General features: G+C 25.2%; 1 protein-coding gene across 8 annotated transcripts; it reads right to left on the bottom strand.

The window, feature by feature from the left end:
- Positions 1-240: 240 nt before the first annotated feature.
- On the bottom strand, positions 241-14439 carry LOC108002484 (synaptic vesicle glycoprotein 2A). Of its 8 annotated transcripts, XM_062077512.1 has the most exons (13): positions 14269-14439; positions 14082-14124; positions 7238-7300; positions 6002-6163; positions 3537-3699; positions 3037-3158; positions 2487-2731; positions 2150-2307; positions 1756-1948; positions 1297-1411; positions 1054-1213; positions 852-979; positions 241-711 (listed from the first exon to the last, which is right to left on the bottom strand). In XM_062077512.1, the coding sequence occupies exons 4-13, from the start codon at positions 6039-6041 to the stop codon at positions 641-643; spliced, it is 1395 nt and encodes a 464-aa protein (XP_061933496.1). In that variant the 5' UTR covers positions 6042-6163; positions 7238-7300; positions 14082-14124; positions 14269-14439; the 3' UTR covers positions 241-640. The 8 variants fall into 8 exon arrangements, with proteins under 8 accessions (XP_061933496.1, XP_028524871.1, XP_016919689.1 ...); XM_028669070.2 differs by lacking the exon at positions 14082-14124; XM_017064200.2 differs by lacking the exons at positions 14082-14124; positions 14269-14439 and adding an exon at positions 11912-13230.
- Positions 14440-26835: the final 12396 nt, after the last annotated feature.

Here is a 26835-nt window from a genome sequence, read left to right as displayed (position 1 = left end):
TTGCTTTACAAAATTTATGCGCCAAAACACGGCTCGATATCTGATTAATTTTTTTATCTTTTTTATTTAATCTATTGATTAAAAATCTTAACAAACTCTGATAGCGTTTTGTTATCTTGTATTGCATAAATACTAACATAATTGTATTTATATATTAAATATTATTTATACAGAAATAAAAATTTATTAAAAATTGTATAGACGATAATACGAAACGAAAAGGTCAATTTATAAAAATTATTTCTAAAACAATAAGAAAATATATTTTTATTATATAACAATAATGTTTCTTTTTATTAAATTGTTTTAGAAAAACATTGCAATTATGATCTAATTCACAGACTGACAAATCGTTAAAAATGACGAGAATTATTTTAAAATTATTTCATGCTATACAACCACGAAACTTATTTTAAAAATCTCACTTAAATCGTGCATTCGATTTGCAAATTATTTGAATTACTTATAATATGATGAAGATATCTTATGCTACATGAATGTAATAGTAATGTATTTACATATTTACATGATGAAAAATCATGCATTGAAATTATACATTCAATCAAGGACAAGATATATATTTACAAACCGTATTTTCAGCTATTATTAGCTGATTATATTTTATCCATTCGTATTGTCGTCAAGCAATCTGCTTTGATTTATTCTTTTGCGAATGCTTCTTGGGAAGAATAATTACCAACAATGCCGAAACTACGAAATGAAAGAAATGATAAATGATAAGAAATAATAAAAATTTGATAATTTAAATGAAACAAGATTAAGATTCATCATAATCATATTACGATCGTATTACGATACTTATTTATAGGGAAAGATTTATATAATTTTACCTAGAGAAACAGAGGCAATCATAAAGAAAGGACCCAGACAAGTTAAGTTGAATAACACCGGGAACAATAAATTGCCTGTAACAGCTCCTATTCTGCCGATCATCATGGAGAAACTAATTGCCATAGTTCTGAAAAAAAAAACATTAAAATAGTTAGAAATAGGATATGGAAGAAACATTTAGAGAATAAAACATTTTTATACCTTAAACATGTAGGAAAATTATCAGCAACAATGTTTACTACGCAAGCACCGCCTATACTCGACATAGCTACGAATACCGAGCACAAACCGAGTATACTATTGCTGTTTTCAGCCCAATAAAGTGACGTGCAGCAACTGGCTGCTACCATGAAACAACTTGCTAAAAAAGATAAAAATTAATATTATATTAATTTCATGAAAATTAAATCTAGATTAAAAAAAAATTTGGATAGATCAATTAACCTATGAGCTTCTTCTTTCCTATTACAGTAATCAGTGATCCTGCCAAAGTGTATCCAACAACACCGGTAGTCGCAATCACGATAGAATTAATAAACACTTTTGAGTTTAATTCCGCCTAAAATAAAACGCGCAGATTATAAGTGCAATAATAATACGATGTATAATGTGAGAAAAATTTAAATTTTAATAATAATGAATATGCAGGAAACGAATATAAAACATATATGGAACATCTTTAAAGAATGGATTGCAGAGATTAAAAGAAAAATTGACATACGAAAATATTGATTGTGAATTTATTTATTAAGCTACGAGTAATTTATTTTTTGAACGAAGATGGATACAATCTTCATCAAACGTAAATTACTTTCGTAACTTAATAAATAAATCTTAACTTTAAAAAATGAATACAGTTATGCATGTAAGAAATTAAATATATATAGATAATTATTTTAATACCGGTATGCATGCGTGAGCAACGCTTAGAGTTTCGTTCACGAAACTTAACGAGGAACTATAATTCGATTGCCGTTGGCCTAACATATAACAGAAACGTGGCTGCGAGCTCGAATATTCCTGTGTCGTGTAATTACTTTTGAAATGTTCCATCATAGTAAACAATTGTGGCATCCATAATCTAATCGAGTTTGACCTAAAAATTTGAAATTTGTCATTGATTCGTGGTGTATTATTATTCTAATCATTAAAATGGAACATTGACGTTATGAGAGATCAAGAAACTATTATTAAATGTTATTAAAATTCTTCACACGTTAAAAAAATTTCTATGCAAGTATTTAATAAAATCAACAATGTTGAGAATACATTTGAAGAAATATTCGTTAATTCTAACCCTATCGTGGCACCCAGTTGAATTAAACTTATCACGATAAGTTTGAAGATGTTTGGTGGCAGAAAGAGGGGTTTGATCTGTTGCCAGCAGGCTCGCAACTTGTCCCGTATATCGTCACTCGAACATTCAACGGAATATTCCTCCTCAAGATCTTTTATCTGGAACGAATATCACCTTTTATATTAATAAAAATTTCTGAAATTAAATTGTCCGTATCTTTTAAAATATTTTCCAACCAAATCGTGTATGGATGGATATAAAAGAATTGATGAAAAATTAAAATTCTTTTTTTAAAAAATTGCAAGAAATATCACCGATCATTGCCAAAATTGCTTACTGGATATGTGTTTGGATCCTTGCCGGTGTTCACGGAGTATATCTTTTTAAAAACCTCGAGAGCCTCATCTGTTTTGCCTTTCAATAAAAGAAAACGAGGGCTTTCGGGGAACGCGAAGATAGCCATGCAGGCAAGAAATTCTGGCAACGAGCAAATAGCTAAAAACACACGCCATGAATTGATCTCTATATCCCCGCTTCCTAGGTTAATGATCCATTTCTGCGGTATGATCAACCACGCGATACCTGAAACCAAATTATATATTTCTTTTCATACGATTGACAATATAACGCAATTTTAATAATATAATAAATTCTCAATTGAATTTTATCAATTTTCATAGAGAAAAATTATTTATGTATTCCAAATTTTCCATTATTTCGCATAAATCGTACGTATCGAGAGTATCAAACAATTTTGTAACGTTAAAATTTTATGGAGAGGAGAAAGTGAAATCAAAGAAAATTTCTTTTATATTTATCATAATTCATGCGATTAAGAAAAATAATCGTGGTAAATAAATCATGCAATATAACAAAGTGATACTCACACGGCAGAGAAATATTTCCAAGTGAGAAAAACACTCCTAACCACATATATGTTCGAGATCGTTGAGCATCGTTATGTACTTCCGCCAAATAGGACATCAACGCTGCGTATGGGCCGGAAATGCTGATATTAAATGTGCATAAAGAGTGAAAATTTAAATACGTATCACAAGTGCATAAAAGAAATTTAATACTTGAAGATTTTTTGCTTGAAATCTCCATTACACATCAAAATGTGTAAAACAACGATATGCGAATTTTTATTAATCATTACACAAATATCTCGGTACAGTTTACATGGCCATAATTATATATACGTAATACATTTAATTATACATGACAATCTTTTCTTTCCAAATCATACGTGAGTTTAAAATTTTTTTTTCATTCGTCAGTTTAACAGCTCACAGTTAAACATGTAATGTACTTGATAATGTTAATATAGATATCGAACGCAACGATTCAAGTTTTCATTGTTATACCGATCGTTCTATCAACTTACATTACTCCGTCGAAAAACTTGAACAGAATTAAAAGCCATGCGGTATGCGAGAAACATGTCACCAGACTCATGATACCGGTGAACATGTAACCGTAAAACATTATCTTCTTACGGCCAAATGTGTCAGTCATGAATCCCCAGAAGAACGAGGTGCATATCATACCTGAAATCAGTCACCAATTTTTCTTAATAATTGAGAAATTAACAATCATGGGATCCTTGATTGACATTAATGATTCATTAATAGAAATCAATATACGTCCATTCATTTGGATTCGTAAGTTAAGTTTTGATTTATTGATTATGAAAAATTATCGAAGGCACAAAATGATGATTTATATTTCTGTGATATTTTTTATTAGTAGATATATTCCAGTTTAAAGGGGGGGAAATGAAAAACAGAATGAAAAATGATTCTATATGTAGGAATTATAGAGATTTTAAATGGTTTTAAAAAAATCCATCATTTATGTTTATGGAAATTGAAAATCGATGGAAATATTCGGTGCTGTTGAAAAAAATGATAATAATTTTCGAAATATAGATTTACACAAAATACACACGTATACATATATTTATAAAAATTCATTACTTACTAATTCCTTAATTTATATTTATTATCACGAGGATAATAATCATATAATTTGTGATTAAACAAATTTTGATATGAATAATGAATACAATAAGAAGCAATAATTTTTTTATTTGCAGATAGATAAATCAGAAACGAAGGAAGTTTTTTATAAAGTTTGTAAACAACAGCTTAATATTTTATATGTCATTATGAAATTTGTTTACATATAAGACTTTTGTTTTGAATAAAGAATCATTAAAAAAGTTTAAAAATTATAAACATACACATAACACATTGTAAATCAATCTAAATTGTTTATTTGCCTACATTCATTGATATTTCCGTGGGACTTTCCGTTTTCATAAATTCTCGTATCTCTTCTACCTGTTTTTATTATTATTATCGTTATATCAGCTTCTTTACTTTAAAAAAAAAAAACATACGGTATACTGATACTGATAATTTATTTATCAAACAATTGTATTAAAGATAACATTGAAGGAAAACATTACGACAATTACGACGATTTATTAATTATATGATAATGATAAAAAACTGATAAGCTTCTCTAATAGTTTTTTTAAAAGTTTATTTCCTTTGAATGTTTTGCCTCGTGATTTATTTTGTGTAGAATAACGTGTGACGAATGGTTCAATTTGAATTACACGCATAAAAATCGAAACAATGCAATATAAATTCATAATACGATATAAAATACCATAAATAATAATGCATGCTAATATCAACTATAAAACAAATTTATTTAACAATTTCTTAAACGAATAATAATGCGTTATTTCTTTATTATGATTTCAGTTATAAAGACGAACTACGCGAATTAGATTTAAGACGTAAAATATTTGTAAATATTTTATAAATATGATCTCAATATGAAGAAAATATATCTTCGTTTCTGATTATTATATCACAAAATTTTATTTCGAAAAATAATCTGTTCTCTTTAGAAAAAATTTCCAAGGAAGTTTCCAATACCCTTTAAAATTCATGTAAGGATTCATTTATCTTTAACTATATTCACTGATAAGCAACCAAGCCTTATTTCCTTACCTGGCCAAATAATTAAAAATCTAACGAAGTATTAATATATTCGTAAAGACGAGAAGATCGCTTCTAGAGGCTAAAACAAATAGAAAAATTGATATAGAAAAAAACATCTTCATTCTATCTCTACTTCGCTTCATCTAACGCAAATTAACTTATAATTTGAACGAATAATACACCGAAATTTTTACATACCAACTTTCCTATTTCTTTCATCCTATACTCGATCGATTCTCTAAAGATATTCCACGAATACATTAACACTCTGATTTACACGCATACATTCCTGTTGAACCAAAAGCTTGAAGCTCTCTTCACTTTTTAAACAAAACTTTCGTATATTAAACGTTCTATCGGAAATTCCATTTCATTTATTAAAATAACATCACATTACGTTTTAAAATTGTAATTATCCAATATAAAATATTTCCAATGCAAAACGCAAAAAAAAAAAAAACGTGTCGTTTAAAAAACGAAGGGTGCGTGAGCGTACATATGAAAATCGGGAAGCGATTTCTATATAATCGAACGATCTGCCGATCTCGAACGCGATCACTCGAGTATCAATCGCGATCGTTCGAGATCGTTAGCCATGCGAGCCACGTGGCCAATTGCAGGATGAGGTTACAAGAGTGTGTTGTCATTTAATTACCATGTCTGAAACTCGCACAAATACATTCCCTAAATTGTCCATAGCGTACACCAGAACTGTTCGTTCTAACCAGAAACTCGAAGCGTACCAAATGCGCGCTTTGACTCTCTGTGTCTTAAGCTCAACCTGTAATTACAGTCGCGGTTACGCGGTTACGCCAATAAATGAATATACCACCTGCGAACGTCATCGAGTTGAGTAGGCCCTTGTCGAACATGGTGAGGCCCAGGTCGCACTCAGCTGATGGCAACACGTACGATATAGCCGACGAGGAGAATATGCTGGAGAAACTGGCTGGCAACACGGCCAATAGTAACAGATAATTGAACCTTCCATAACCTGTCCAACAAATTAGATATTAAAATCTATAAAAATTAATGTTAAAATATTAAAATTTATCTTGTTCGTATTGGAAAGAAAATTTATTCGAAAGGAAATCTTCTTTCCGTTGGAAAAGTTGTTGATGTTTTACGCTTTAAGTATGCGTAGAAGTATGAATAATGTAATTGATTTTGCGTTAATATATATATATACGTTCATTCACAATTTTCTTTTTTCTTTTGATAATTATAAGGAGAGAGATGCTGTGTTTCATGGATGAATAAAAAAATTGTATTAAGGATCTAGGAATCGTTTAAAGAGAGAGAATAATATATTTTTTCTTTTTTTTTTGTTTCACTTAAAGCTTCGTTTTTCGAGAGAAAGGAGCTTGGAAAATGGAGGAAATGATGGAAATGATAATTTTCATTGGATGTTTTTGAGAACTTGAGCTCGGATATACGCCAAATGTGTATACGAGCAAACTGGATTCAAAACCAGATTTTTCGTTCCTATTCGCATATTCATGTTGCTTTTTTTTTTCTTTTTTTGCAAAACATTTCTCTCGCTGTTGCCTTCCAGATACCAGATGTGTATTTTTTTCTTCCCTCGTTCTTAAGAAAGAACCCTTTTCTGTTCGTTTCTTCGAAGAAAGAAAAAGAAACAAGCAAAAAGATGGAGATTCTTGCACATATACAACATATATTTACATATTTCTTTTTCTTTTTTTCCTTTTTTAATAAATGTATCTATTTTTTACGTGGTTATTTTGAAAGAAAAATTTTTCTTTAATCTTTTCCTGTCTCTCTTAAAAAAACTTGGAAGATTAGAATATAAAAAACATTAACGCGAGAATTTACAATTATTATTACATTTGTATAATTATTTAACATGTACATTATTTATTTTTAAAAAAATTACAATATATTTAAATTATTTTTTAATTTTATATTAGCTTTACGTAACATTTGTATTACGAATTAAATATTCGGTAAAAAGAAGAATATATCACGAAAATTCACAAAAATTATATGAAAATATATGTTTCTGGTTTGAATTATATATTTATAATTTATAAATGATATTAATACTTACCAGAATTAATTATTGCTCGCTCGAAATCTGCAGGACCAGATTCCTCAGACTTTTCGTCCTCACCTGTAACGAAACACACGTATTTACAAATTATTTATATTTTTGTTATATATTTTTATTATATTTGAATCTCGTAACATTATTAACATAATAATATTCCAAGAAATTATTTATAAATTAATAAGAAATAGAGATTGGAATTTTTTAATATATACTTATACGATACATCAAGAAATGATTAATTTTAATAAATGTTCCAAACGAGAAGTTTTTTTATTAAACGATTCTAGACACAAACGATTAATTCTAAACTTGTTATTGATAATTTCATTGAATAAATAAAATTGAAGCAACAAAATAACATACATCGGAAGCGATTGTATCCGAACATCGAAAACAAGTCGAAGATTCTTTTAAACACCATCATTCACTCACTACACCCAAAATAAAATAAATCATCATCATTGATAAAATAAAATAATCGATAAGTAAAATTTATTTCAATTTTAAACATTTATTTTTTTTTAAATATTTAAACTTGTTTACATTCCTCTCATAAATGTTCAATCAAATTTAAATACCATACAAAATAAATTCCTATAATTCTTAGATTAACTCTTTGATCGAAAAAATATCATATTTTCGTATATATCATAGCATATTAAAATAAATTTTAAATATTTCAAGATTCTGTTGTCAGAGAATTGAGAAGATATTTATATATCTAAAAATTGGAAGAATATTTTATTGAACACATATCTAAGAAGAACACGTATTTAAAAAGAAAAATGGTTTTCTTGATAAATCATAATTCGAAATGAGGGAATATAAAAAAATTACAGATCCTAATCCCAACGATAAATTTTAATCAATTTTTTCTATTCAAAGAATCGGTTAATCGAAGACTGAAGGAATCATAATTGTATAAAAAATATGACGATATACTTCAAAAGTTTTAAATTGTGTGTACCCTATTCTTAGAATCAATTAAATTTAATTAAACATTTATGGAAAATATTCAAACAAGCAGAATTGTAAAAAAAACTATTACTGTTTGCAATTTAAAAGATACTAAAATATCAAAACTTCAGAAGTTTTAAATTGTGTATATCGATTCTTAGAATTAATTAAATTTAATTAAACATTTATGGAAAATATTCAAAGAAGCAGAATTGCAAGAAAAAACTATTACTGTTTGCAATTTAAAAGATACTAAAATATAACAATAAAATTTATTTTAAAATCTTTGAAATCTATTGAAATACATATGTAATATAAAGTGAACATGCCTTTAATTTGCAGTTCAATATGTAATGAGCAGTTAAATTATAATACAATAATATTATAAAAAAATCTGTACTGTTTCATTGGATAAAAGAAAGTGAAGAAAATTTAAATAAAATAAATTATAGTGTTAATTAATAGAATATAAAATTTAATATTTTAACGATTTTTAACACTGTAACAAGTTTAAACAAAAAAGTTTAAATATGATTAGTTAATGGTGCTGCGATGATGGTCACGGCCGAACTGAAGAAGAATTAAATACGAATACAATTTCGAGTATTTGTATACACTCGATGACTTGTGTCGATCGACTTTCACGTATCTATACAAGAAATATTATAAACACACGAGGTGTTTGAATTTATCTCAAATTTATATAAATATTTGAAAATTAATTAGAAAGCATATGTTCATGTATAAATTCTATCATTTGTTATTTTTATTTTAAATATAAATTTACAACAAGTTATATCCGGTTGTGTTATTAATTTTAAAAAATATCTCATTTAAAAGATATGATTATTATATGAAAGAAAAGACAATGAATATAATTAATTAATCAATAATAATTCAATTATAATTGACATTAAAAACGTTAAAAACGTTGAACGAAAATGTAAAAATTTAAATAAAGAAAGAAGTTTATAAATATTATATAATAATATTATATAATAATCTGGAAATATTAAATTATTATTACGAAATCTTATAAAATATTCATACAGTAATTATAACATATTTTTTTTTATAATTTTTATTACCTTAATATTATATTAATGAATTTTTTATTAAAAAAAATTATAATATAATATGTAAGAAAAATAAAAAAATTACAATCATCGATGATAAAATTATTTTAAAAAAAAGAAAAAAAAATTAAAAAAACATGAATGACTGAAAAAAAGCATCATCGCAACAAAACAAATATAATTTCTTTATCTTTCATATCGATGTTCAAACAAATTTTATTGGCAAATAATTAAGCATCCATTTTTTCTAAAACAAGTATTCTGATCCTATAATTTTTTTATTCGTTTTAATTAAAGATATAAACGAGGAGTAATTCGTTATCTTTTATTATCGAGGAGATACAAATTTTAGTGTACAATGAATGTACAAATAAATCATCTAATTCCAATTGATAACGAGAGGGAAAATTTCGAGATATCGCGACAATGGAACAAAATATTTGTGAAAATAAACATACTATCCTTCTGTGTATTTAACATACGCAAATGATTATCTTCAGATAATTAATGCATTTTTCGATGCTTTCAAAAAAATATCGCGTAATGATTAATCATTATAACTGACATTCATCAACAATTAACAAATTTAAATTTAAGTATTCTAATTATACGTTGATCTAAAAGTTTTATTTATTTAAAACTCGATTAGGAAATCCTGAAATAATTTACAGCGTTTAAAATAATGTGTACTTAAAATAATTTATGTATTTCTTAAATATCATTTCAATATCTTAGAATGCTTTGGAAAATCTTAAAACATAATATCACAAATAGCTCGAAGATAATTGAATAATTTATTTAAAAAAAAAATATTTGTTAAAAACTTTGTTAAAAATAAATAAATGACAGAGACATCGTTTATAAAAAATTACAATTATCTCTTATAAGTTGTTGACACGCTATGCAAACGATATTTAATTAATTTCTCCAAAATTGATAAAATTGTATCGAAGAAATTTAACTTCGTATATCGTAATGAAAAACAAAAAAATTTTTCATAATAATTTAATATTATAAGTTCCTGATACAATTTTTATCCGATCAATAAAGAAAATATTTGCAAGATTATTTTAATTATAGATATAACTTATAATCAAAAATTATAGAAAACTTATAGAAAAAAATAAAGAAAATTCTATTGCAACAATATCAAATTATGTTAAATCCTTAATGCACTTTTTTAACTTTTTCACACAAGTAATAATATCTATAAAAGACTTTTCCCATTTAAATTTGTATCCATAATATAATTATCTTAATTATAACGAAGAAGTGAAAGAAATTTTAAGTAATATCCACTGATATTTTTATTTTTATTTTGTAATGAAATTTTGTAACGAAATATTAAAAAAAATAATAAATATCATTTATAATATTACTATTCAGATTTGCTCGTACATCTTTCATTGCGAATAAACACTTCTTTGATCGTGCAAATATTTCAGTAAATTTAATATAAAACGAGAAAGTTGAAATTTTACGTGACTTTTGAAATAATTCAAAACGCGCCTGGTACGTGATTTCCTCGTTTTTCAGTTTGGTTCATGACAAATGTGATAAACAGGAGGAAAAACAAAATTAAAGTGTTAATTCTTCACCAATTTATCTTTACTAGCAATAAAGCACCAATATATTTTCATATTTCTAATATTAAATGTTTTTATTAGTTTTTCATAATAAAAATTTTGATAATAATTTTAAAGTTAAACTTTAAACTTGTTTTTAAAATTAAATTTAACTCACGAATAACAAGTATTTACGAATAATTCCTACTATTTGCAAGAAAATATTTTCCATCTACGAAACATGCAAAGATTTGAAATGTTGATGGAGGAGGAATGATTTTGAAATTTCTCTTTAAATGAAATTTCATCATTTTGTCTACTTATTTTGAATTAAATGAATCATTAAATAAACAATATTTATATAGCTAACTTTAGAACATCACGATAAATAAAAATTTAATTTCTTCCTAACGATATTTAATCATCTATTTAAAAAGATATTTTCATAAACTAATGCATCATAATATAATCAAAAAGATTTAACTTTAATAATTAATAAATTTTAATTATATTAATAAAACTTTCGTGATTTTTTACTTAAAATTACAACAATTTGACGAAAATTTTATGTTAAGTTTTAATTCGAAACCATCTTTCTAAAAAACAAACATGGAATAAACTTAGATAATAATTTTATATATTAATCAAAAATCAGACATTAAAAGAAAAGAATTTTGCATCAAAAGTTTTAATGCACTTTAATAATAATGCACTTTATAACAGTTGATAGTTTTTTCTTTAAAATATGATTTATTTATTAAAATAATAATAATAATAATATAATATTCTAATATCTTATCTTTTCCTCGTTGTTAAAATTCGAAAATTGAAACATTAAACTTTTGTAATTTATGCAATTTTCTAATAAAAAAAAATATACGTCTGATATTTTGATTAATCAGAAACTATTACTAAACGCAATACAAATAATCAATTCTAACAATACCTTATAAAGAAAAATATTAACTAACATAACAATTTTGTTCAACTTTGTATCAATCACATAAAACAACAAGAAAATAAAGTAAGCGAAAATGCGTCAAAAAAGTCTCATCACGAATTAACAAACTTGCCTTTGAACTTCACTGACGAATGCATTAAATATCCCCTTGTTTTCCCTCCTTGAGTCTATCGATCAGTCTATCGTTCGCCACTGAGAAGAACAACTCGCACAGACACAACAAAAATGTTAAAAAAATAAAATGATTATTGCGCGCTTCTTTTTTTCTTAACAACAAAGAAAGATAAGGGTGAGGAAAAGAAGGAAAACAAAAAAAAAAGGAAATTATGGTTGCGCGTTGACAATAGTTACAACGTGCACCGTGATAAAACAAGAAGCGGATCGTAGTTTCAGCTGCACGCACCGTTCATGCCTGCCGCGAAACTACAATTCGTGTTAAAATCAAGCGAACGTAAAAGCCTCCTGCGACACGTATGTAAATCCAGACCCTGGTGGGGCGAAACTGGTTATCGAAACGAATCATACCGGTGATAGACAAAAAAGTCATCTCCACCCGCACGCAACACACTCGATCGTCAATTTGTCCGATGGTCCACGCCTAGGGATTATGCACGAAAATCTCATTCGAAATATCAAGTAAGGCATCACATCCTCCACAATTTGCGAATTAATATTGAATTTCAGAAAATGCTGACTGCTAATTCGATTTTGGATATCGTTTTTTCTTTTTCTTTTTCTTTTCTTTTTTTTTTTTTTCTTTGAATTATAATATGTAAGAAATTAATTGTAAAGAAAAAAAATTCGAAGTCAAACCTTTTATCTGCTTTTCTTCTATTAATTAATCTTCACATAAAGATAATTGATAATATTCTTATAAATATTTTAATATTGAAGCAATTTATTATACGTAATAATGAATTTTATATAATTTTAATATCGAAAATGTAATTGTCTGTAATGCTTGTTTAGTTTGATGTTACTCATGATTTACTTATTTATTACCTCAAATTTATCAAAGATGTGATTCACGTTTCTTCTACAAAACAAAACTGATTCATCTGTGGAAACATTATCAAATGATTCACGACGAAGTGTTCTTCAAGATTGTTCTTAAATTTTTAATAAAAAATATTTCATGTGTTTTAAAATATATATTTTTAACGAAATATTTGTCAGTGAAATCATTAAATTTGATAAAACAACATAGAATATGCAAAATTTCTATATACATTTACATGAACTATTAATTATTTGCTGTGTGTCCGTTTTTGTAGCAACTTCCTTAAATTTGTAAACTAAATAGTGAACAAAATACATTATGGAAAATTCCATTTCTCCGTTTGACAATGACAAAATTTACACTGTTCCTTCACTGATATGGATATATATTATATGTACACACCCCTAATCCTCTTTCAATAAACATTATTTACAAAGAAGATGGAAAAAACCGAAACCACGATATACATTTCATCTCCAATTTAATTATTTGATTTTCAATTAAAAAATTGAAATGTAACAAACATAACATGTGGAGCATTAAAAGACTTTTAATATCAATTATAATTTATATATTTTCATAAATTTGTATTATTATTATTATTATTATTATTATTATTGTATATGCTTATTATATGATATAAATAATTATTACAAAATATTTGAACAGTTTATAAATATTAAATATTATTGAATTATCAGTAATTGGCTAAAAATAAAATTAAAAATTGATATATTTATAAAAAAATTTGAACAAAATTTCTTAATTTTCCTTTTTAATTTTTTATTTAAACATTTTCTATTTTGACAAAAAAATATAGTAAAGAATAGTAAAAAATATAAAATTGAAAAATTATAACAATTATTGTAGTATTTATTGATATTGGATATCATGACTCAAAATAAATTAATTTAAATATTATAATATCATATAAAAATACTTTTTTTTTTACTAATAATATTTTTTTATTTTCTTTCTCTTTCAAAGTTTTATTAATTATCTTGTGATAAAATAAAAAGAAAATTATTTTAAATTTATTTTTTTGTAGAGATTTAAGAAATTAGAAATTATAATAGCGATAATAATAATAATAGTGACTTAAACGATAAAATTTTATTCTACATTTTTTTTTTTTTTTTTTACTTATTTTCATATGTAGAATAGTCATTTACTTTATTCCTATCTAATCGAAAACTAGTTTAGTTAAAAATTTCTCAAAAACTTGTTTTACTCGAAAACAACGTCTAAAATGAAAAAATTTTATTATATACTTTCGACTTACTTTTTCACCGCATCAGAATCATTATTCATTGTTACAAGAAATCCTGTAAAGATTTTTGAATTAATATTTGCAATTATGATTAATAATCACGATTAAAATATGTGATATTTAATCATAGTAATTAATTAATAATTTGATGAAATGTAAAATTATAAAAAAATTGATTGATAAACTTAAAGAATCTTACCTTATCTAATTGCAACGTAAATGCGTGACTTTACTACTGTCGATGCTTTAGCCGCCTGATGAAACTAACTGTTATTCTGATAAACTGACAGGAAACTCATTCATCAGGCGATGAATTATGGTATTATTATTGCAATATTCAAGATGATAAAAATTTTCAGGACCTGAAATGCAGATATTTACTCGTTAGTAAAATATAATAAAAAATATATGGCATATTATTCGCAATAATAATATCAATTACGATTTGGAAATTCAATTATAAGATATTTTTATAAGACCAGTAAAAAGTACGTAAATACAAGCAACAATAATGTTTTTTATACCAATAGATCAAAGGCAAATTTTAAATCATCTATTGTCATTGTTCTGTGACAAGTCAGCAAAACTGCAAATAATATAAAATTTAATTAAGAAAAACGATGGATTAAATCCGATTAAATTAATCATAGTTTAATTATGATTATATTTATTATAAAGAGCTTTTGTAAATCTTAATTAATATTTTATTAAGTAATTGTAAAAATATCAAGACCATGACGCCAATTCAAACTATTATAAAAGGAAATGTAAAATAAATGGCATCGGGCAAATAATAATCCATCGCATATATAGATGGCGCGAGAATCTTGTTTCACAATTTTGAATAATTTTAAATGAAATTAAATTACTAACTTTTCTATCAATATATTTCATTTGACAAAAAATGAAAGAAATAATTTACATAAATTAAATTAAGTTAAATTATGCAGAAGAAATTATTTTATAAAAATAAATAAAATTGATTATTTATAACGAAAAGTTAACAAATGGAACAAATGCATTTTTTCATCAATCCCTATATTTTCATATTTATAATTTTTTTATTTTAATTATAACCACATACCCATACAATGAAGAAAGTTTTCTGAAAAAATAAAATTAAGACAAATAATTCTTCAAGGAAAGTTAAGTCCTTAACAATTACTTACTTGTAATTAATAAAGTAAACACATTTCAATCATTTCTTAGTATCATTCTTGACCTTTGCTCTCAATCAAACATAAATTATGAACAAAACATGATAACTGTTCAATATGTAAAATTAATCTTTTAATCTCCCTTTCGGTTTCTCTTTCTATCCCTTCTCAGCTATAAAAATACACGTACAATTTTTTGTAACGATGCATTTTGATATAATGAATTCTTCATTGTTTTATTTTCAATCTTAATAAAACTTGAATAGAAGATTTGTAACAAAACTGAGGATGAAGAAAATATGCATTTATATATATTTATAAAAATGAGATGGTCTATTATACTTTGAAATAGAGTATAACTAATAATCATCGAATAACTTTTATTTTATGTTATAATGAAACTTATACTGTATATCTTTCTGTCATCAATTACATTATCGAAATATCAATTAAATAATAGAAATAAATGGGTCTTAAATTAAATAGATATTCTATTGTATTTTTCTTAAAATTTATTAATTATTCGTTAAGATATCCGCACAAATCATCTTTAATTTTTAGGATGTATGAAACTGTTTCATTCCTTTGTTGACGTAAAAATTGATATTTATGAATCACTATTCAAATGTATCATAATTTATGATAATATATTATTTATATTTCATGGAATTCGAAAAAGATTCAAGGAGGTACAACACAACTTCTTATCTTTTATTATTCTAAAAAATCTTGTTAAATAAAAAATAATGATATATTTTTGTTTCAATAAACATTCTATTTAATAAATTTTACTTTATTTGACGAATTATATTTATACTGAATGATTTATTAATAATAATAATAAATTTAATGAGTTAAAAAAAATAAACATTTTGTTATCTGCATCAAAATATATTATATTTTACAATATATTTTTTAATCAATATATCTTATATACGAATTCTGTAAATAAATTATTATAAGTCTCTACAGTTTCTTTTTAATTAATTGCATTCAAGATATAAAGAAAGATTGTATTATTAGTATTCTTAAATAGATACGAATTAAATTTGTTCGATCGATAAATTCATCCTGCTAATTACTTAATTAAGTGGCTAATGATTGGTTTTATTATTTTAAGATTAGTACTGAAGATCAGTATAGAAAATTAATTGTGAATATTATTTGTGAATATCTAAGAATTTAAATACTTTTGTGACCTCATCAGAGAATATAATTGAAATGACTGTTGTGTAAGTATTGTGTACGTGACCAAATTATCATGAAGTTTTACCAGTACGATCCTGAAATTTATCTCTTATTCTGTTATAAATTATTAACTTTGACAACTTCGGTTTAACGTATATAGGGATATTCAAATTGAGTGACATACTTTTTCACTCTTTCACAAAACACGGACTATTTGAAATATTTCAGATTTCTTCGTTTTAATATAAAATCTGCAAAAAACATTAATCAATGAAAGATCAATAAATTATCATTCGAATAACCTTTTCAAGCTCCTGCTCGTTTTAACGCTAATTTTTCATTACATGTTCGCCATGATAGCAGAGATAACAGGAATTATTTCATTAATAAGGGCTGTAATTATTTTTGTATTAGCTCGTCAATAGTTTTTGGATTGACATAAATTTATAAGATCATATGATCATACACGTTAAAAGAGATTACCAACATCATGTGATTTCACATTTAATGAAGTAGAATTTTTCCTGTGGAATTCTTTGAAAAGTGAAGTTTATCTTGACAATCTGAAAAAAAAAATATATCAATGAAGTAAATCCAATTACATTAATCTTTCGAATATTTTACAATTTATGTTACATATTTAGACAAAAATTTTAATTCAATCTATTGCGAAATTTTTCTAATACAATATATCGAATACAAACCTTTTTTCCAATGAGTAGACATCATAAATCACAAATAATGTTAAATATTTGTCTTCAAAAATTTAAATTTAAATTAATATAATATTTTGTTATTAATAATATGTCTTTAACATATTTTAATTATTTAAGTTTAATTTCTTGCAACTTTATTTCATTTGCATCGTTTTTCGAGTCGATGTTGATAACTCTTGTTATCTACATGTGGCGCGTGCAAAACACATTTCGAGGAATCGATTTATGTAATTGATAATAATCGAGCAGACGAAATCTCGTGGCTCGTAGCGTGATCAGAAATGAATGGCTCGCTTACTGAATTGAGCGTAACATCCTATTCAGGGCAAAATTCATGGTAAAATTCATTATAACGATCTAGGATTGCTCGTGTTTCAATGTCTTCAATTATACTAATGGTTTAAGAATAGGAAATATAAAAATATAAGATAAATAGAATTTTATCGATTTTTCGAAATTAGATTTACATTTTGGTATAACGTGTTTGAATAATTTAACACATTATGTACATATTTCTGCCCTTGGCCTTCTTTAATTTTTCTTTAAAGCTATCTCGTTTTAAAATATCGTATTTCTCGAAGATAAGCTAGGCACGTACGCTTAATATCTCCCCTCTTTTTAAAAATAATATATCCTTGACTTAAAGCTTCTTTTTTCGCTATTACACAATTAAATAAATACACGAACAATGGTTTCTTTTTGCATAATAATTGTGAAAATAATTCTTTATCCATTTTAACGATTTAAGAACAAAAATTAAAATTACACAAAAGTGTTATTATGAAAATAAAATTATTGGCTAATAATTCGAATATATTTAATATTGAAACGAAAAGAAGAAACGAAAAATATCGTTAATTTTTTTTTATTCATATCTATTCCTTATATCTACTTATAATTAATTAATTACAATAGAACAAAAATCATTTAAATTTGATACATTTGATCTCCCCACTCCCATTTAAAAAATCAGATTTTTCCAGAATTTGCTTTTAAATAAACATCAACGTTCAATAAGGAAATAATAATCGCTTGGCAAATGTAAACAAGATTTTTTTTTAATATCATTTATATAATGCTGTTAATTCCAATAATCATAAAAAAGATGAAATACCGCTATAATGAACCGGTATGCACCATGAACTGGTGTCTGTCGGATCTATATGTGCGTATGTGTATATGTGCGCTGATTCCCAATGACCCCAATAATCTTGAAAAAATAAAATACAAAAATTCTGCAGTCTTGTATATCAAAACAGGACTTTTTCAAACCACTAATCTAAATCAAAATAAACTCAGATACTCGCTAAATCAAACAAAAAGTTTGAGCAACATATTCGAAGTAAACTTAGATATAATCCAAACTCTAACCAAAAATTACTCTAAATTAAATATAATCAATATTCGTCTATATTTTGGATGCTTCGTAGAGTACAAAAATTATTGGACAAACGAAATCAGATATAAATCGGAGACTTTATAAGTCCAATTCATAAAACTTAACTGTTTAGTTATCTGCAAATATCGATTAATTATTGACCGAGTCCATCCATATATTAAAAATATGAGAAGTACACGGAAAATTCAATCAATTTTTCAATTAAATTTCATGGTCAAATTTCAAACCGTGTGCCAATGCGGGTACATCAACATCAATACATATACAAACAACATTCTTGAGTTCATTGTTTTGACATACAAAATCCAATCGATATTTATATCAATCTCGTTATTAACTATTATATAAAGTGAATACTTAATACGTGACAAAAGATTGCAATAATTTTTGTGGAGAATTAGTTTGTTATTTACAATTCTCTTAATTTTGAAGGGTTAAAAAACTTTGTTCAATTATGAAACCTGTATATGTTGACAATCTAATGTATGTATACTACTTAATAATGTAAGTAGATAAGTATTACTATAATGTGTTGGCACGATAAGGATTTGTTTTATAGGCGTGCAGCCAACTAGGTCGAACAGTTCAACTTTAACTTACCATCTACCGAAGACTTTCCGACTTGACAACCCTAATCTTGTTTGTTTGAAAACATGATTTTTAATCCTGATTGAAAAACAAGTTCCATTGATAAATTTCATCGAACGGAGAGATGTATGTTGCATATATAATTCACGTTTCATTCAATTAACATCGTTAATAGATTTTAACGATTTTTACATTACAGTGTCGATGTTGAATAATAATATTACTTTAATTAATATTGTTATCGAAAGAAATTTCGATTTTCTTTTGCCTCTAAATAAAATTTCTTCGAACGATACATCTCATTTATTCACTTGTATTAATCTTTATTTCAAGTTAATCATTTTTAATGATTTTAAACACTGAATAATCATTTATTTCGTAAAATAAGTTTTATTCTTCTAACTATTGTGCGACTTTTTTTTACATTTCTAGGTATTTCAATGATTTTTAATATACTTCCTTCTCAATCAAGTTTCCTTTTCTCAATCAATCTAAGAATAAATGGTTACTGAGGAAAAACGGTTTTTCCCGTTACGATTTTCATTCATCGTTATTCTCTCTGTTTCTTGTTAATTTACGAAACAAAACTGTAAATATTATCATATTTCATTGATAAAAAAAAAAGTCTAAATTATGTGACTTTTGATAGATGACCATACAAATATTTATGACGAAATTTCCATGTATCAATTTTAATATTTTCATAAAAATTTATTCCACATCATCGTCATTAATAATCATATTTATATAGATTAAAAAATTCATTAAAGAAAGAAAAAAACATCATATCTCCCATAAATAAGTTTTTCTTTTTCATCCTATTAAATTTCAAAGATTCCTATCTTTCTTTTTTTTTTTTTTTGATCTATAAACCATATATATATATATATGTGCAAGTATAATAAAATGCAAATATAGAAAACGTACAATCTTAATCATTTCTTTCACTGATTCAGCAACACGAAGAGTAGAAATTGCGATGTATGTTTAAAAATTCTCTGAAAAATCATCGTTATCGTAACGCTTTCTATAAACAAATGACGTGCTTTCCGTAGAATGGATATCAAACAAACAAAGCATGTCTCACTGTGGTAATAAGAAAGCAAGTTCTTTCAATTCTCTCGTGAGGCACACACTCGATTAATTGGAATCGATAAAAAATAATTGGAAAAAATGAAGTTGTTTTTTTTTTTAAAGTTAACGGTTGTGAAAATAAAATGCGTTGCATTTATTCAGTACGTACAAAATGTCAATCATTAATGTATCATCATTTCCGTTGTTTGATTAATTTACACATACGACTTGTGTAGATGTAAGCTTGTTCGAATTGCGTAACGATTTGATACGATATTAAGATGTTAACATTTTACGATCATTTTTCTTACATTGAGATTGAAAATTTCAATGTATTACAAAATGAAATATAATTATTTGAAATATATTATGAAATGGAAAACGTAATTATGTGTTTTATCGTTGAACATTTTTCGACATGATATAATAATAGAATTCTATTAATTTATTTTTAATTAATTAATCTTAGTAATGTAATTAATAATGTAATAATAATGTAATAGTAATGTAATAATGTAATTACTACTACGGAAGATTAAATCTATTCGTCAAAACATGAACGATTATTATTATTATTATTTGTTATTAGATTCCTATTATTACACAAGATTATATACATCATAGAAAAATCATAATTAATAAGAAGAATCAAGAATCAATGAACTTATATCGCACATTTAATCGTATTAATTTGTTACGGATTTTCACAAATTTTTATTTTATTAAAAAGATATGGAAACTTAAAATATCTTTGTCCTATTGAACTGATAATTTTAGTAAATAAAAAACGATTTATATAATAAATTTATGCAAAATGTTTTTCAAATATATAAATTATAATGTGTGACTCGTATGCGTCTGTTATAAACTGATTTTCATTTATGACTTTTTTATAAAAAAATAGTTTGGAATTTTTTCAGTTTGCTCTGTAAAAACTCAAACTTATTCGTTGTTAATTAAAATATAGATAAATTTAATTATTAGTTAAGCTGCTGATGATATTGCACAAAAAATAAATCTATTTCTCGTATCTATTTTTAAAACCGTGACAAACAAAAAGAAGAAACAAAATGCGTATATATCGTTTCCTATATTTATTCATCATGCATATACGTATAATCATCAATTTTGGCATCAGATATATAAATCTAATTAAAAAGGAAGATACTATCTTTTTTTAATCCATCTTAATTATCAAAAAAACCATTATTCTGTTCCTATAAAAATAATTTTTCTTCCTCAATTGACGATGATCTCAAATATTTAAGCAATAACACGTATTCATAAAAATACCCACAATCAGGTTAATTAATAAATGATATTACGATATTTATACATTTCCTCTTGAATTAAAATTCCTTGAAATGATTCGTAAAATTTCTCAACATGTACCTGAAATATCAATTGCACAAAATAAAAAAACAAATTATGTAACAATATTTAATTCTTTCCACAATACAAAATTTTCTTTTCTTTTAACCAATAAGAGTTCGAATTATATCCCGATGATAAAAAAATTAGAATATAGTATATGCTCAAGCAAAATATTTGAATAAACTTGTTATCTCGAGGATTTTTGTAAAATCTTCTTAAAAATGTTTTAATACGTTCGATCGTTCTTACGTTCAATTTTTAATTATATCCACCGATTGAAATTACCTATTCTTGAAACGAGTCGTATCTCGAATCGTCGAAGTAAAATTTAACTTCGCTGTTTCCCTCGAGTCTCAAGGACTGTTGCCACGAAAGCGTATAGTACACTATAAAAAAAGGACGAAGGGCCATCGAGAACACCATCGATAAGACGAACGATGAATTGTTCTTTGGAGAAGATGAACGAAGACTTTTCGTCCGGGGTGGAGAACGACCCGGAACGACCCCACCAGCAACCAATGAGAGAGGCAGAGGCCTCGCTATCTAGAATCACTTGCTGGCCGATAGAGCTCGTCTTCGTATATAGTTGCAGTTGAAAAGCTAAGATCAGCCAGAAGCGCACTCGAGGTGGCACGAATAAGAGCTGCAGTCTAATATAAACTAGTCAAGGTGTTCGAGATCGGTGCAACGAGATCGAGACTTCAAGATTTTCTTCTCGATCGTCACGTTGAAACGATCGTGAGTATACTTTTTGGATTAAAAATTTATTCTCCTCGTGTTTTAGTTTCTTTTTTTTTTTTTTCCCCCGAATCGAGTTCATTCGCAATCAACTGTTGGGAACTGTTCCCGCGTTTTCGTATTCGTACGCTGTTCTTTTTGTAAAAAATCTGCCCTGCAACGAGTCGAATTTTATACGAACTAGAGGAACGTTTCGTTTATCGCGGTGTTATCGCGCTGTCTTTTATGATAAGTGTTACGTGAGATTACAAGACGTTGATCTCTTTTTTCAACGCACGTTCGATGTTTCTTTTTAACGTTTGTTGAAAATTGAAAGAAACGAACGATCGTATATATTCATGATCCATATGGTTTACATTGCATTCTGAGATGTATCTACGTAATACTCACGGATTATGGCTCACTTATTCTTATTTTTATACTGTCTTTAATTTCTCAGTTGCTATAGTATGTTGACTTAACGAACGTGAATTGATTATGAAACGTGTCATTGATTATGGAAAATCTAATAAATTTATTTTCGATTATAATTCGGTTTAATCCTTTTTATTCGAGTGTATTATGAGACATTATAAAAAAAAGTATTTTCAATTCGATGCAAATATTTAATTTGAGAAAATGATTGTCTCTGAAGTAAGAACTTGATAACGAAAATATATTAGACAATTTAAACGTGGCAATGAGAATGCGAATATAAATTTTGCACTAGTCGTAGGGCGACCTAGATTCTATAGCTATTTTTAAAAGATACTGCAATGGCGACCATTGATAATAAAATATCTACTATTTTTCATAATTATGTTTAATCTGAAAATCATTAAGAGTACAATTATAAATAAAATACATTCTAAATTAATAACTCTTTTTTTTTTACAATCATTTCTATAACTTATCTATGACTAATAATTACTACAATTATTTTATATATATATAATAAAACGGAATTATTTTCTGCAAAAAAACTTTAATGTCACGTAAAGTAAAGATTAATATCAATTTAGTATCGAACAATTATGAATAATAGATATTTTAGTATCAAATGAAATTCAATATCTTAGAAGATATATCTCTTCCGATTAAACCATAATATTTGAATCATTAGAACAAAAATTGATAACAATAATTTTCCATCAGTTTTTTCTTCTATTATATTTTTCTCTGGTTATCACGAATCATTCAAAATATCATTTTTCTTTTTCAATTACAATGCATTTTTGTAATATTCTTTACAATTGTTTCTTTATTTTCCCTTATCGATTTGGAAAATTGAACTTTTACACGAACATTTTGAAATATCTGTTTATTTTCATATTTTCCCGCTAAAAATATTTCCCTCTTTATCGAACGAGCAATATGATGTTCAGCTCTATGCTGCAAATAATAGATGACGCATTCATGGCATTCTCTTTTCTAGTCGCTGTTGTATATGTAAATTATGTACTGTTATATAATAGGATAATTTTTTAAAAAGATAAAAAAAAATAGATTAAATTCTATATCAATTTAAATCTAATTATAAGAAATAATAATAGAAAATATTTTAAAATCCTTATTACAATATTTTAAGAAACTTATTTCAATGTTATTATTAGTAAAATGTATTTTAATAATATAAATTTAATGATTTCTTGTTTGCTTATTGTTAAATGTGATAAAAATGCAAATTAAAATGGTATAAAGATAACAATAATTTCATTTATCTTATAATAACATTGATAGATAACAAATTAAAAATCAAAATAACAGTATAAGTATTGATATTAAAATTATCTGTTATATCAGCAATAATAATAATAATAATAATAATATCAATAACAAAATTATTAATATCATTGATCTTTAACTTTGAATGAAATATAAAAATAGTAAATCTAATACTTTTAAATAATAATTTACTGAATTTTAATTTATATATTTTTTCTGATCTAAAATTATTAATAGAAATATCGTTAATAATAGAAATATCGTTAATAATAGAAATATCGTAAAATAATTTTACATTTAATTTATTCTGTAAAATAAATGATAATCGTTTAAATAGCAAAGTTTAAACTGTCCCGATTACTAAAAATAACATGATTGAAAATAAAGTATGTGCGACGAATATTTATACACGTACATCATACTCATTACGAAATAATTAAACAGAAAATACGTAATTATTTGCTTCCTCTTAAATGAAAAAATTTTTCGATGAATCAATGATTATGTTCTAAAAATTCCTTTTTTCTTTTTTCTTTTTTACTTTTTTTTAAAAATTTTAATACAGAATTTTATTAATAATTTAATTTTATTTAATAAAATGTTTTATCTTTTTTTATCTTTATTTAGGAATTATTAAAATTTGTAATTGTAGTAATTTTTTCAATCCTGAAATTATTTCTAGAGTCTATTTATAAATATTTATTTAAATTTCTATAATGCTTCAAATGTGACATAAAGAAATAATATAATATAATATAATTAAGTTAAAAACTTTCATCATAACATAAAATATAAAAAGTTTTACCTTATTTTTATCAAATTCAGAAATAATTTTCAATCATTCATTTAAATTAATTAGATTTTTCATCCTTTTCTGAAATATCTTTAATTATATATATACATACTATTACATATCAAGAAATATAAGTATTGTTTTATTATCGAATACTTCTTTCCAATTCCAATTTGTAATTATTCATTTTTACATGGAAATTTTTAGAACGATTTCTTTAATTTAGTGAATCATGTTAAATAATACATCGCAATATTTAAATATATGATGAAATTTAATTTCCGACTATATTCGATTCTAAATTTAGACACGATGATTATTTATTAATTATCTCCAGGATGTTTTGTCCATTAATTCATCTTTACATATAAAAAAAGAATTGAAGTTAAAAAATGGACTATAAAAAATAATAAAAAAAAATTATTTTTACAACATTTTATTTCTATTTTTCGATCTACATTATTTATTAGAAAAAAAATTTCCTGTAAAATTTAAATAATATTATTCAAAAATAAACTTGTCCTTTTTGATTTTTTTTTATTGTTCCATTTTTATTCCATTTATTCAATTTTATTTTAATTTTATAAAATATTATGTCAAAATAAAAAAAAAATAGAAAATATAACTATTATAATAGTGGAATAGCTCATGTTGTAGTTGATGAGCAATAATAAAACTACTGGAATTATTTGTAAAATTTGTCACGTGTCTCCTATAGAGAAATAGTGTCTTATGACATAACAATTTTTTCGATTGACTAATCGTGATTATATTCATTGAAGTTTTTTTTAAACTTGATCTAAAAATTCTTCGTTGTGACATTGTCGTAATCATATGACCTTCGTTACACGTAATATACTTTACAATGTATAACATTGATAAAAGAAACTTTTCCAATACTTGTTAAATACTCTCATTTGTTTAAATTATTTGATTGACTCATCGTCTTCACCTGACTTTTTATCTGCTTTGATCTTTACAAAAATTTTGTCAATTTTCATTTTTAATTCCAATAAATTCCAATAAATTCAACAAAGAAAATATTCAAGTATTCAGAATCAATTACAAGTAAAAGTGAAATTATGAATAACAAAACTATTCGACTATTAGCAAAATAAATTTGAATTTCTTGAATATGTGATAATGAAAGAATTGAAGAAAATGAAACTCCAAGATTGCTCTATGATCAAAGTTAATTTCAAAATGTCAATTATAAATTTCAATTAATTTCAATTAACTCAAAATTTTATCAAATTAATGAGATTGCAAAAATAAAAAATTAAGTAAATAATATTTATAGATTAAAATAATTTATTATTTTAAGACATTATTTTTCTGTAAAAAAAAGAAAAAATACAATTTCAACACAAAAGAAATCCTATTCTATAAAGGTAGAAAGAAACGGTAAAGATGCCGCATGCCGGCCGGTCGAACGAGCACGTGATATACGCGTGACGGATAACCATTCTGTACGATCTTCCTACAGAGCCTGGTCTCATTTCCCCCACTCAAGGGGGGAGTGGGAAACTATTGCTGGTTTTACCGTTCCCTTCCCTATCGTTCGGTTTTTATTCGCTTTCATGACAATATGGAAGTGTGAGCAGGATAGATAGAATAATCATGTTCGTTTTCATCTAAATTACGTATTCTTTCTGGGTTGCGTGATATTGTTCGCTCGAAAAACAAAATATTTTTAACGTTATGATTACTATCGAAGAAATTCGCAAAAACTCGAATAAAATACAAATATTGTAAAATGAGTGCTCTATGAAAATATTCTTTTATTTGCGAAGAAAAAATAGAAATTAGATTTTTATTATATAATTTAGTTACAACTGGTATAACTTTTATAATTTTTATTTATGTGAAAAGAAACTTGAATATCAGAAATTCATAACTTTATTGAATGTTAATTTTGTCATGGATTTTTTTTTTTAATGCAATGAAATAAAGTTTATATTACAGAGAATGTGAAGATTTTTATTTTGAACAATAGATTTTCAAGGGATATTTTAAAAATTTTGAATTATTTATT

The sequence above is a fragment of the Apis cerana genome, linkage group LG7 (genome assembly GCF_029169275.1).
Source record: "Apis cerana isolate GH-2021 linkage group LG7, AcerK_1.0, whole genome shotgun sequence".
NCBI classification, from domain to species: domain Eukaryota; kingdom Metazoa; phylum Arthropoda; class Insecta; order Hymenoptera; family Apidae; genus Apis; species Apis cerana.
The sequence above is the reverse complement of the archived record's forward strand: the minus strand, read 5'-3'. Positions and strand labels throughout refer to the sequence as shown.